Source organism: Vombatus ursinus, unplaced genomic scaffold (assembly GCF_900497805.2).
Source record: "Vombatus ursinus unplaced genomic scaffold, bare-nosed wombat genome assembly UNPS02014775.1, whole genome shotgun sequence".
Lineage (NCBI taxonomy): Eukaryota > Metazoa > Chordata > Mammalia > Diprotodontia > Vombatidae > Vombatus > Vombatus ursinus.
Window position 1 is genome coordinate 14,576,847 of NW_020954553.1, and position 13,002 is coordinate 14,589,848.

The 13,002-nt window shown below is 40.0% G+C and overlaps 1 protein-coding gene across 1 annotated transcript in view; it reads left to right on the top strand.

Moving 5' to 3' along the window:
• Positions 1-13,002, top strand: part of KIAA0319L (KIAA0319 like) — an 85,988-nt gene that overhangs the window by 52,436 nt on the left and 20,550 nt on the right. The window contains exons 10-12 of the mRNA XM_027864496.1: positions 2,685-2,913; positions 4,285-4,408; positions 12,065-12,197. Coding sequence (XP_027720297.1) covers positions 2,685-2,913; positions 4,285-4,408; positions 12,065-12,197 — 486 coding nt within the window. The remainder of the gene's footprint in view (positions 1-2,684; positions 2,914-4,284; positions 4,409-12,064; positions 12,198-13,002) is intronic.

Genomic DNA, 13,002 nt, shown 5'->3' on the forward strand with positions numbered 1-13,002 from the left:
CACACACATACACACACCCACACGCTCCCCTTGCTAAGCTTTAAGCTCCTCAAGAGAAGGTTTGTTTCTCCAACTTTTTTCGTGTTCAGCTAAAAGGTACAGCATAAATAAGAGACCTTTATTCCTCATTGCCTACATTTGTCTGGCTTGATATCTGTTAGTTGTTTTTTTTTTTTTTATTTTTAATTATGAACTAAACAATCACCAAACATTCCAATATACAAATAACAATGTCAAAGCTATAAGAATAAGAGTCATTCCCCAATTGATAAATGGTCAAAGAATATGAACAGGCAGTTTTCCGATGAAGAAATCAAAACAATTTGTAGTCATATGAAAAAATGCTCTAAATCATTATTGATTAGAGAAATGCAAATTAAAGCAAACTTGAGGTATCATCTTACACCTATCAGATTGGCTAAAATGATTGAAAGGGAAAGCGACAAATGTTGGAGGGGATGTGGAAAAATTGGGACACTAATTCACTGTTGGTGGAATTGTGAACTGACCCAGCCATTTTGGAGAGCAATCTGGAATTATGCCCAAAGAGTTATGAAATTGTGATACCACTACTAGGTCTATTTCCCAAGATGATCAAGGGAAAAGGAAAAGAACTTATATATTCTCAAATATGTATAGCAGCTCTCTTTCTGGTGGCAAACAGCTGGAAATTGTAGGGATGCCCATCAGTTAGGGAATGGCTGAATAGGTTGTGGTATGATTGTGATGGAATACTACTGTGCTATAAGAAATGACGAGCTCAGTGATCCTAGAAAAACACTGATAGACTTGCACAAAATAATGAAGAGCAAAATGAACAGAACCAAGAGAACATTGTATACAATAACAACATTATTGTTTTAAGAACAACTTTGATTTTGACTATTATAAATATCCAAATTAATGGGCAGCTAGGTGACACAGTGGATAGAGCACCAGCCCTGGAGTCAGGAGGACCTGAGTTCAAATCTGGCCTCAGACACTTGACACTTACTAGCTGTGTGACCCTAGGCAAGTCACTTAACCCCATTGTCTAGCCAAAAAGAAAAAATATCCAAATTAACTACAAAGGACATATGAAGAAAAACACTATCTGCCTCCAGAGAAAGAATTGATAAATAGAAGTATGTATGGAATGGTTTTATACACACGTATACACACACACACACACACACACACACACATATTTGTGTCTAATAGTAGCCAGCTCTAGAGTAGGGAAGGGGGATGAAAGAAAAAAAAATTACATGATACCTTTATTATGTATTTAAAAGGAATAGCAAGTTGTACACGATAGATTTGCAGTTTAATGTACAGTCATCTTTTTTTCTATTCTACTATGTTATGGAAATGCTTGTTTTATTTCTTAAGTTCAGAATAAAATATAATTTAAAACAATAAATAACAATGGAAAAGATTGTTATATGAAACCATGAACTTCTGTTAGGTAGTTTAGCTTTTTTAAGTATGTATTAAATTTAACAACATAGTGACACAATCACTCCATTTGTGTCCCCTTCTTCATTTCCTTTTTGTTTCAATTCAGGAGTTCTTCACCTGGGATCCATGAACTTTTTTTGTAACTATATTATAATCTGATTGTTTTCCTATATTTTATGTATTTCATAACTACATTATAATATGATTCTTTTCCTTTGTAATTCTATGTACTTTATTTTATGCATTTAAAAAGTCTGAGAAGCGATCCATAGGTGTCACCAAACTGTCAAAGGGGTCCACGATGCAAAAAGGTTAAGAACCTCTAGTTTAACTGATGTCTTTTCTGTCTGTCTTTTTTTCTGTCTTGCTTTTCCATCACTGCCTAGTAACTAAGCACATAGAAACGCTCCTTGTAGCAGAGTCAGGCAAAGCCAGGCAGCACACTAGCTGGGCCTTCAAGTATTGTTCCGCTCATCTAAGCCACAGCCTCTTCCTCTCCAGTCTTCTGAAGCCACACTTGGCCACTACGTCTTTCAGAGAGGCTTTTCCTGTATGTTATTGTGGTCATCCTGAAAACTGTTCTCCTTTTATCAAATGTCTTTTGCTCAACTGTTTTTCTTTGTTATAAGAGAAGGTTAAATTCAGAAGTTCTGAAGTGCAGAAGCATTGTTTATCCAAAAATGACCATGATGCAAAACAAAAATCAATACAATTTTGTTAAAAACTTCATTCCTGTGAATTTTATTTAAAACAAGCTAACTAGTCATTGTTGAGTTGCTGTGGGAGGGAATTCCCTTTTGTGCCGAGCACTTGTCTTTGCTGAGTGGGCCTCTCCTCTTCTGTTCCAGTCCGTCAACAAGCCTTTATTTAGCACTTACTGTGTCCAGAGCACTGGGCAAGGCACTGGTCTCTTACCTTCTGGCTCTTATTTTTGTCTGAGGACTTTTATAAAATGTATACATGGTATTAAGGAAACAGTATGGAGCCCTGCTGTGTCATGTCCTTTCCTTGAAGCTTTGTTTCTTCTGGTTTTTCTGAAGAGAACCTAGGGACAAGAATGGGCCTTTCCCTCTGTGCCTGAACTTTATCTTTTTGTTCTCCCAAGTGGCTAAAGCCACAAGGGTCTTTTCTGATACTGTCATGAACTTCTTATGCCTTGAATTTTAAATCCTACAGTGGTTCCCCTCTCACCCAAAGCCCACTTCTGATTCCTGTGCCCTTTTCTCCTTCCTCCTGGTTGGCAGTCTGACAGTGGTGGATTCCTTTGGAGCCAGCAGTTCAGCCACCGCCAGCCTGACTGTGAACAAGGCAGTGGATTACCCTCCTGTGGCCAATGCAGGCCCCAACCAAGTGATTACACTTCCTCAGAACTCCATCACTCTGTATGGGAATCAGAGCACCGATGACCATGGCATTGCCAGCTATGAGTGGTCTCTCAGCCCAAGCAGCAAAGGGAAGGTTGTGGACATGCAGGTAGGAGTGGCCACAACCTACCCAGGGAGCATTTCCAAGAACTGTTCAATTATATTTACCAGTGTTCATTTAAAAGTCATATTTGTGTACAGAAACATATTCCTCCCCTCCTTTTTTTAAACAACCCTCTGAGAGGTTGTGGTGTCTTTTAATTGCATGTGAATATAAATTTATAATCAGAAGATAATCAAGTTTGAAAGAGAAAAGTAAGAGAAGAGTCCTCACTAAGCTGAAAGTATCTCCTACCTCATCAAATTTTCCTTGATCACTTGGCTGGTCTCCTTTGCCCTTTTCATCTTATGTATTTTACTTATGTAAATGTGTCATGTCCTATCTCCTCCCCCATCCTGCCCCGACTATAAGCTCCTTAAGGACAGAACCTGAGTTATTTTCTTCTTTGTTTCCATAGCGCCAAGCAAAGGACCTAGCACATTGAGAATAAGTCTGCTCTTTCTTGTAAGTGAATGGTGATTTTTAAAGAGTATCCACCTAGAAGGGAGAGAGCAGACTTATTCTCTCTGTTTCCAGAGGTTAGAGCTAGAGAAGGGAGTAGGTAAAAATTACAAGGAAGCATGTTTTGGCTCAGTATGAGAAAAAGCATTCCAACATAGAGATGCCCAACAAGGGAGCAAGCTTCTTACTGAAATAGCAGTGATCTTCTTGTCACTGGAAGTTACCATCATAGATGGTAGAGAAGACACACACATAGTAGGAAGCAGAAGGCCAGACAAAGTAGCCTACCAGGTCCCTTCCAACTGTAAGATTCGGTCGGGGGTTTGTGAAGGCTCAGGGAAGGTTGGTGAAGAGAACACAGGGACATTAACCTCACCAGCTAGCTCAGGTGATTTAGCACTGTTTTTCTGTGGTTGCCAATCCTGAACAAATCCATAAAGTGATGATAAAGTACACATACGGAATTGGGAAGTGTTGTTGGTGTTTTGTTCTAAAAGCTTTGTTAGGAGCATGATCAGTCTGTCCTCAGTGAAAGGGGAGGGCTTTTATAAAAAGCATATTTTTATGTTTACCTTCATATTTGTGGTGGTCTTTCTGATTTGAATATTTGCCTTCTTTATATATTTCCTCAAACCCCTTATTGTAACTGAGCTCTTCCTCTGCCTCAGGAAAGTTGAGACTTTATTCAAAGCTATGTTGGTATTGAAGAAGTCAGGAACTCTACTTATGGATAGGAAGTTTGGGGCCAGATGATCCCCAAATGTTTGAGTTTACTGTTTATAATTTAATTAGTAGGCATAGCCTTGATAATAGATAAAGTCTAGGAAATTGGATAAGTGATTTCCATCAGAGTAGGAATTGTTGTCTTATGTTATAGTTGGAGATCCCACTTTTCCATGTGTTTATATTTATACAAAGGGTGTGAGAACCCCAGCCCTGCAACTTTCTGCAATGCAGGAAGGAGACTACACCTATCAGCTCACAGTGACTGATACAGCAGGACACCAGGCCACCACAGAGGTCATTGTCATTGTCCAGCCAGGTAAGTGATGATTTCATATCCGGACTCTTCCTCTTACCTGTTGTTTAGAGAGCAGTTCTGTATAGCCTATTCCCACTTCTAAAAAAAGGTTGGCATTGATAGTGGAGTTGGTAGTGCCCCTTTTATGAACAAAGGAGAGGGCATGTGCATTTGTGAGTGGAGGGTTGTTGGGAGAGGGTAAGTTGTTGGTTTCTGGACCTAGTTCCTTCATCATAGGAGAAAGTGTTTCTCCCTCAAACCCATTCGGAGAGATTTGGGTTGCATGAGGACTGAGGACAAGTTGGTCCATAGAAACCTTGGGTCCTAGACTCATCCCTCTCCTTGCTCCCCCATATCCAACTTGTCACCAAGTCTTCGTGGTTTTGTCCTTCCCAGCATCTCCAGCATTCACAGCTGTCATAGTCATTGTAGCTGATGTTTATACAAGGCTTCATCACAAAGAGCTTTAAAGACACAACAGCACTTTAAAAAGTGACTGGTTGTTGATCCTCCCAACAACCTTGTGAGGCACATGGTATGAACATTATTATGTTTTACAGACTTATTTTAAGAGTATTCAATTAGTCACTGGCAAAGCCAGGAATAAAGCCAGGTCTTCTGGCTTCAGAGGGAGGCAGTGTGGTACAGTGGAAAGAGCACTGACCCTTTAGCTAAGAACTTGAGTTCAAATCCCACCTCTCATGCATATAACCTCTGGGACTTGGAAGAAAATCATTTAACTTCCCTGGGCTCTGGTTTCCTCATCTGTAAAACAAGGGTTTTGGACTACAGTGGTATCCAAAGTAACTGAGAAAAAATAAGAAAAATTAAATTTGCTGACTATATTATACAATAAACCTTACATCTTTCTTTATCTTTAAAAAACCTTTTTTAATATGCAACGTACCTTCTTGCTATAGTCGATTCTTCTACACAGTTTGGCACTGAGTTCACAAGATTTCAACACATTCTTTAATTTTCCTAGAGTGCATATTTATTATATTGGATATTAATGAATGAATAAAGCATTTACTAAGTGTTTGCTGTGTGCTGAACCCTGGGGATACAGATAGTAAAGTCAGATAGTCCCTTTTCTCCAGGAGCTCATATTCTGATGGGGAAGAGAACTCATATGAGAGGTTTCAGCTGCAAGTCAGGCAGAAAAGTCCAATGGTCCTTAGGGTGCAGTGGCAAAGCAGATGGTCGTGCTTCTTCTTCCATGTCATTTCCACTGATAACCATATTGGTTCTTGATGTTGGACAGTGCCAAGGACTTTGGTGACAAGAACTCTTTTTTCTGGGTCTTCAGTAGCTTTGACCGCAGCCGCTGCAGGAGCCATTGCCAGGCTGCATCTGCTCAGGAATAGTCTCCCAGGATGATGACTGAGGGCACTGGATGGAAAACCCTTCCCTTCCCAGGGCTCTTGGATTAAAGGTCCTGGGCTGTCTCCACTAGGGTATGAGGGGAGATGGTGGTGGTGGCCTGACCAGCCTGGCACATGCTGCCTCCTGTCTCTCTCCCAACTTGCCTTACTGCTGCACCTCGACTGGCTTGCTGGCCCTGTGAGGTAGCAACTCGTTGGCAGGTGGTGGGGAAGGCTGACCTTTTCTCCCAGGAGAGCTGGTTCAAAAGCAAGACCACTAGTCTGGAGATGCTGCCGTTTCCAGAGCTCCTGTGCTTATCTGCCTATTGGCGACAGTTCACTAGCATTTGTTCCAGGTAGTGATGAGAAAAGTGACCCCCTTCTTCACTATGATTTCTCATTATAATTATTATTGTGTGCCCTTAATGAACAGTCTGTTTTTCCAATCTAGCCTTGTTTATAGTTCATAGGTTTTCAATAGGGTTTATATGAGGTGAGTGCCAAGCCATTGAAGCGTGTTTATTTCTATCTCTTGGATAAAGTTCTTAATCTTTCTTGATGTGTGGCATAGTTTGCCTTGTCATCTTCTTTTAGAAATTTCTATAACAACTGTGCTTTTCAGTATATCATCATTTTTATCAGAGTTCATCAATCCTTCAGTGGGTGTAAGACTTCTCCTTGCCAAGGCAAACTCATCTGCACGGACATTTCATCTTCTCCAGCAGATTGCTCACTCTTATCATCCCTATTCTCTCACTAATCTTCAGTCTCTCCCTGTCTATTTCCCTATTGCCTGCAAACATGCCCATGGCTCCTCCATCCTCAAAAAACCCTTACTTGATCCTTCCATCCCTGTTAATTATCATCCCATATCCCTCCCCCCCTTTTATGGCTAAACTCCTCGAGAATGCTATCTGCCATCATTGCTTTCACTTTCTTTCCTCACACTCTCTTCTTAACTCTCTAAAGACTGGCTTCCAGCTTTACCATTCAATTAAAACTGTACTCTCTAAAGTTACCAGTGATTTCTTAATTGCCAAATCTAAAGTTACCAGTGATTTCTTAATTGCCAAATCTAATAGCTTTTTCTCAATCCTCATTTTTCTTGACCTCTCTGCAGCTTTTGACACTGTCAGTCATTTTCTCCTTGATATTCTCATCACTCTAGGTTTTTGCGACACCAGTCCCTCCAAGTTTTCCTCCTAGCCATCTGGTTATTCCTCAGTCTCCTTTGCTGGATCTTCAACCAGGTCATACCTGTTAACTGTGCATGTCCCCCAAGACTCTGTCTTCTCTTCTCTCTCTTTACTGTTTCACTTGGTGATCTGATCAGCTCCCATAGATTCAATTATCATTTCTATGCTGATGGCTCTCAAATCTGTCTGTTCAGCCTGAACCTCTCTTCCAGCCTCTAGACTCATATCTCCAACTGCCTATTGGATATTTCAAACTGGTTGTCCTGTAGACATTTTAAACTCAACATGTCCAAAACTGAACTTTTAATTTTTTCCCGAAATCCTTCCCGCATGCCTAACTTTCCTGTTACTGTTAGGATACCACTGTCATCCTAGTCACCTAGACTTGCGACCTGTGTGTCATCCTTACCTTCACTCTTGAGTCTCCAGTTGTCTTTTAGACATCTCAAACTGTATGTCCCACATATATCTTAAATTCAGCATGTCCAGTCCTGAATTTCCTTTTTCCCCAGGCCTTCCCTGCCTTCCTAACTTTGCTCATACTGTCTAGGGCACTACCATCCTTCTGGTCACCAAAGCTCATAACCTAGGTGCCATCCTTGACTCTTCATTCTCACTTCCCTCCTCCCATCATATCCATTATGTTGTCAAGGCCTGTTGATTCTACCTTTGCAACATCCTTTGTACATGCCCACCTTTCTTCTCTGACATTACCACTACCTGGTGCAGGCCCTCATCACTTTATGCCTAGATTATTGCCTGCTGATTTGTCTCCCTGCCTCAAGTCTCTGTCTACTCTAGTTCATTCTCCTCTCAACTGTTAGATTGTATTCCTAAAGCCCATGTTCTCCCTTACCTCTTCTCTCATCCCCATTCAATGAACTCCAATGGCTTCTTATTGCCTCCAGGATCAAATAAGAAACTCTCTTGTTTGTTGTTCAAAGTCCTTCAAAACCTGGCCCCTCCTACCTTTCTAATCATCTAATACCTTGCTCCCACCCACGTACTCTGTGATCCAGTGATATTGGCTTCCTAGCTATTTCACAAACAACACCATGCCATCTCTTGGCTTTAGGCATTTTTTTCTGGCTGTCCTCCATGTCTGTAATGTTCTACCTCATTTCCATCTACTGACCTCCCTGGCTTCCTTTGAATTCCAGCTAAAATCCCACTTTCTACAGGAACCCTTTCCAGATCTATCTTATTTCGAGTGTCTTCCCTCTGAATATCTCCAGTTTATCCTGTCTCTATCTTATTTGTACATGGTTTGCATATGGTCTCCATTAGACTGTGAGCTTCTTGAGGCTGAGAACTTTTTTTTCCCTTTCTTTGTCTTTGTATCACCAGCACTTAGCCCAGTGCCTAGCAATTTCTTAATAAATACACATTGACTTAGTACTGCAAGTAAAAAGTCTTCCAAATATTCTTTTTGGGTGGATGTCTTACATTTTGAAGAAGATGCCAGGATCTCACAGGTTTACTTTGACTTCCTTTAAAATTTTATTTTTATTCTGAACTTAAATACCAATACATAGAACAGAAAAATAATTGGATATCTCTGTTATAAACAGCTTGCTTTTATTTTTTAAGTATATAATAAGATCAAAAGCCTGTAGCTTTCAAAGCTGTCCTGCTTTTTTGTACCTTCTCTTAACTTCTGTTCTTTTCTGGTCTTCTTTCTCTTCTCTTCTTTGCATTTTTTAGAGGTGATTTTTTTTGAAGAAAGAGCTGCCCTTTCCTCCCCCATCCTCCCATTCTACCCATTGGGGAAAAAAGGAAGTACAAAGCCTTTGTAAAAAAAAAACCAAAACATGAGTGTGTGTGTGTGTGTAGTCCAGCAAAACAAATTTCCACTTTGGTTATATCCAACCAAATATATTTGTCTTGTTCTGCATCTCTCTATAAAGAGGACAGTTTGCTTCATCATTCCTCTAGGGAAGACTTAGAGGCAGCTAGATGGTGTAGTGAGTAGAACATTGGGTTTGGAGTTAGGAAGATCTGAGTTCAAATTCAGCCTTAGATGGTAACTTAACTCTATGACCAAGTTATTTAACCTCTGTTTTTCTTGTTTTTCTCAACTATAAAATGGGGATGATAATAGCACCTACCTCCCAGGGTTGTTGTGAGAATCAAATTTGTAAAACACTTAGCACAGTGCATGGCACAAAGTAGGTGCTTAATAAATGTTTATTTCCTTCCTTCCTCTGGAATCATGATTGGTCATTGATCCAGAGTTCCTAAGTCTTTCAAAGTGTTTTTGTTTATTTTTACAATATCGTTATGATTGTATACCTTGTTCTCATCGTACTCACTTCACTCTGCATCAGCTCATATGGGTCTTCCCAAGTTTCTCTGAAACTATTCATTTCATCATTTCTTCTAACACAGTAATATCCCATTGCATTCATATACCATAACTCGTTTAGCCATTACCCAGTAGATAGGCACTCCCTTGGGTTCTAGTTCTTTGCTTGTACAAAAAGAGCTGCTATAAATAATATTGTACATGTAGTTCCTTTTTCCTCTTTCTTTGATCTCCTTGGGGTTTATGCCTAGTAAATATAGCTGAGTCAAAGCATAGTGCTTTGTACATTTCAGTCGTTTTTCAGTCATGCCCGACTCTTCATGACCCCTTTTGGGGTTTTCTTGGCAGAGCTACTGAAGTGGTTTGCCATTTCCTTTTCCAGCTCATTTTATAGATGAGGAAACTAAGGCAAACAGGGTTAAGTGACTCATCCAGGGTCACACAGCTAGTAAGTGTCTGAGGCCAGATTTGAACTCAGGAAGATAAGTCTTCCTGACTCCAGGCCTGGTGCTTTATCAAAACTCTGTGCCACCTAGCTGCCCATAGTACATAATAAGCACTTAATAAATGCTTCATTCATTAGTTCAAACGGTATGCACAATTTAATGACTTTAGGGTTATAATTCCAAATTGCTTTCCAGAGTAGCTATACTAATTCACAGCTATGTCAACAGTACCTTAATGGGCTTTTTTTTTTCTTACAGCCCTTCCAACAATCTTTATTTTCCTTTTTTTTGTCAACTTTGCCAATCTAAAACTCGTGAAGACTTCTGACAACAGTTTTGTTTTATCCTTTAATTAAAAAAAAATTACCTTTGTCAATAAAAATTACTTTTTTCCATTCTAATTATTCTAATTATTTTATTGTTTTGCACATGACATACATTTTTCTCTTCATAGAAATTTCAACTCTTTATAATGGTCTTTCAGCCTATATCACACTGTAGAAAGAGAAGTAGCAACACCTCAAGTTACTAGCTTCCTCTGGAAGTCTTTGTTTTCTGAGTACTAATAAGACTTTTGCAGCAATATTTTCAGTTCTTGGCATTGTTTTTCATTTTTGACTATACTTTGTTTTATGCTTTTATTCAACTGGTGCTGTTTTGGTGTGTGCTTGAATGATCCTTGAGGTGCTTGACTTCCCCAGATCAGCAGCCAATAATACAATATCACCAATAGTCATTTAAGTATGCTCTTTAAGAGCTAACAATTTTGCATGTTTCCTTGGAATGATATCCATTATTGAAAATACAACAAAAGAGAGCAATGAAACACATATGGAACCATATTTATCACTCAACTGACAGAGAGCTAAAATTAGAAAAATCATCCCAAGCCCATTTCATCTATCTGGTCAAAACAAGGTGTTCTGAGTCAACCTCATGTTAGCATACAGGAAGGTGACTATATCAAAATTGTTAAGTAATTCATACCCCACTATAGATAATTGAGCCATGGCTCCAGCTCTAGATTTATGATTTTATGAAACCTACTGTTTCTCTCTACTAAACCACAGCTGCCTCCTAGCTCCTAGACCTTCATTACTTTACTCCTAAAATACTACAGTAGCCCCTTAGGTGACTTCCCTTTTTTCAGGCTTCTCCTGGTTCAGTCTGTCCTGCATGGCATTACTAGATTGACCTTTTTAAAATATATTCTTTTCCTACAGGCCAGGATCTTAATGCTGAAAGTTAATTTAGAGATCCTCTACTATAGTTTCCTCATTTTGCAAATGAGGAAAATGAGGCCCCAGAGAGATTAAATAATTTGCTCATGGTTATGCAGCATAGTTAGTGGGTCTGTTGAGACTAAAACCCAGGTCTCTTAACTCCCATGCTCTATCACTTCTCAGCTCAAAATCTTTCAATACTTCCTTATTTCAGAAATAAATTCCTGCTCAGCTTTTTAAGGCATTCCAGTGTCTGACCTAACCCCATCTGTTCTTGGCTGGGCCTAACTTGGGCAAGTCCCTTGGTAGTTTAGGTTCAGTACTGGAATAAAATGAGACATTTGTAAGTCACTCAACAGTTAACAAAAGGAAATTTACTTAGTCGTAATAGAAAGGATACTCAGCAAAGACAGGCATTGAGGACATCTTGAGTTGATGAGCAATCCACTAGCCAAACATCTGAGAGCCACCCCCTCCAGCTATTAGTCTTCTGAGCCTACCTAGTCCTGAAGAGGGTCTCTATACCTTCTAAGGAAAAACTACCCCAACTTGCTTAGAGGGAGCAGTTAAGATATCACTCCTACCACACCATCTCTCATCTTATTTTCCATTTCTCCTCATTTTACATCCTTTGCTCAGGTTGGTTGCTTCATTGTCCCATAAACATGTCAAGTTCATGTCTTCCTCTTTACCTTCACTCACGTGAAGTGTCTAACCTCTAACCTGAAATGTCCTTCAAGGCCAAATCCTAACCATCCTTCAATGTCTAATGTGAATCCTGCCTATTCCATAAAGCCCTCCCTGAGCTCTCAATGACCTCCCTTTCTGAATTCCTTTAGTGCCATACCAAACAGTCACTTAATTATGTACTGTCCTGTTCCTTGTTATTGTGCGTCCTGATCTAGATTGTAAGATCCTTGAGGGTAGGAACTATGTTTTCTCTATCCCCACAACACTTAATGGTGCTCAACTCTTGCTAGGCACTATTAAATTGCATGGTTAATTGGTCTTAGAGAATCAGAGGCAAGGGGAGGGGAGGGGAGGGTCCTGGGCTTTCTGATCAGAGTGAGCACAACATAAGTCCCATTTACATCTCCTACAATCTAAGCTGGCCTGCTGTTGACATTGTAGCCTCTCTTCCAGAGAACAACAAGCCACCCCAGGCAGATGCTGGCCCAGATAAAGAACTGACCCTTCCTGTTGACAGCACAACTCTGGACGGTAGCAAAAGCCTGGACGACCAGAAAATCATCTCATACCTCTGGGAAAAAACACAGTGGGTATTGGCCCCAACATCCTTTAGCAGAGTTTTACTTACTGATGAGTGACTTTGAAAGATGATGTAATTCTAGACTCCAGTTTTAAGAAATTGGTGTTCTGACTTCTGCAGGGGAAAAATAAAAACCACCTCTTGCCAGCTTCTGCTCCCTATGTGGTACTGACTGGCCCTGGCATCATTGCAGATACAGCCCCATCTGCTGTAAAGTAGAGTTAAATTACACTTGAGAGGCAATAGGAAAGGAGTAATGGAGCTGAAAAGTCCTGTTTCCCAGAGTCAGCCGGGTGAGGCTGAGGGGGAAGGGCAGCAGTTTGACACCTGCTATTAAGGAGAATTGATGCAACATCTGCAAAATGAAAGCCTTGTTCTCAGTTATTGTTGTCTTAAAGACACCATTTACCACTTATGTTAGCCAGAGGCAAAGGGCACTGATCAAAAAAAGGCTAATTAAACTGGAATTGTTTAATCAGAACCATTCCTGGCCTTCACCATTCGTTTTAACTATTAAACCACAACAAACAGAACTCAGATTATATGCAGGGTCTGTGTGTGTGTGTGTGTGTGTTTTAAAAACTCCACCAAAAGCAAAGAAATTCCAGAAGAGAGACAGCTATACATTTTAACTCTTGCTAATCTTTCAGGAGCAGCAGCACACAAGGTTTTTTGTTTGTTTTTTGAGGGGGCAAGGTTATAGCTGAAATTTTAAATTCAGAAGTTTCTTCCCTTTTTAGGTTTAAACTTGGATTTTAGAAGTTAAGTGAAAAGTTTCTTCCCTTCCTTCATCATTCAGTCTTTCTCTCTT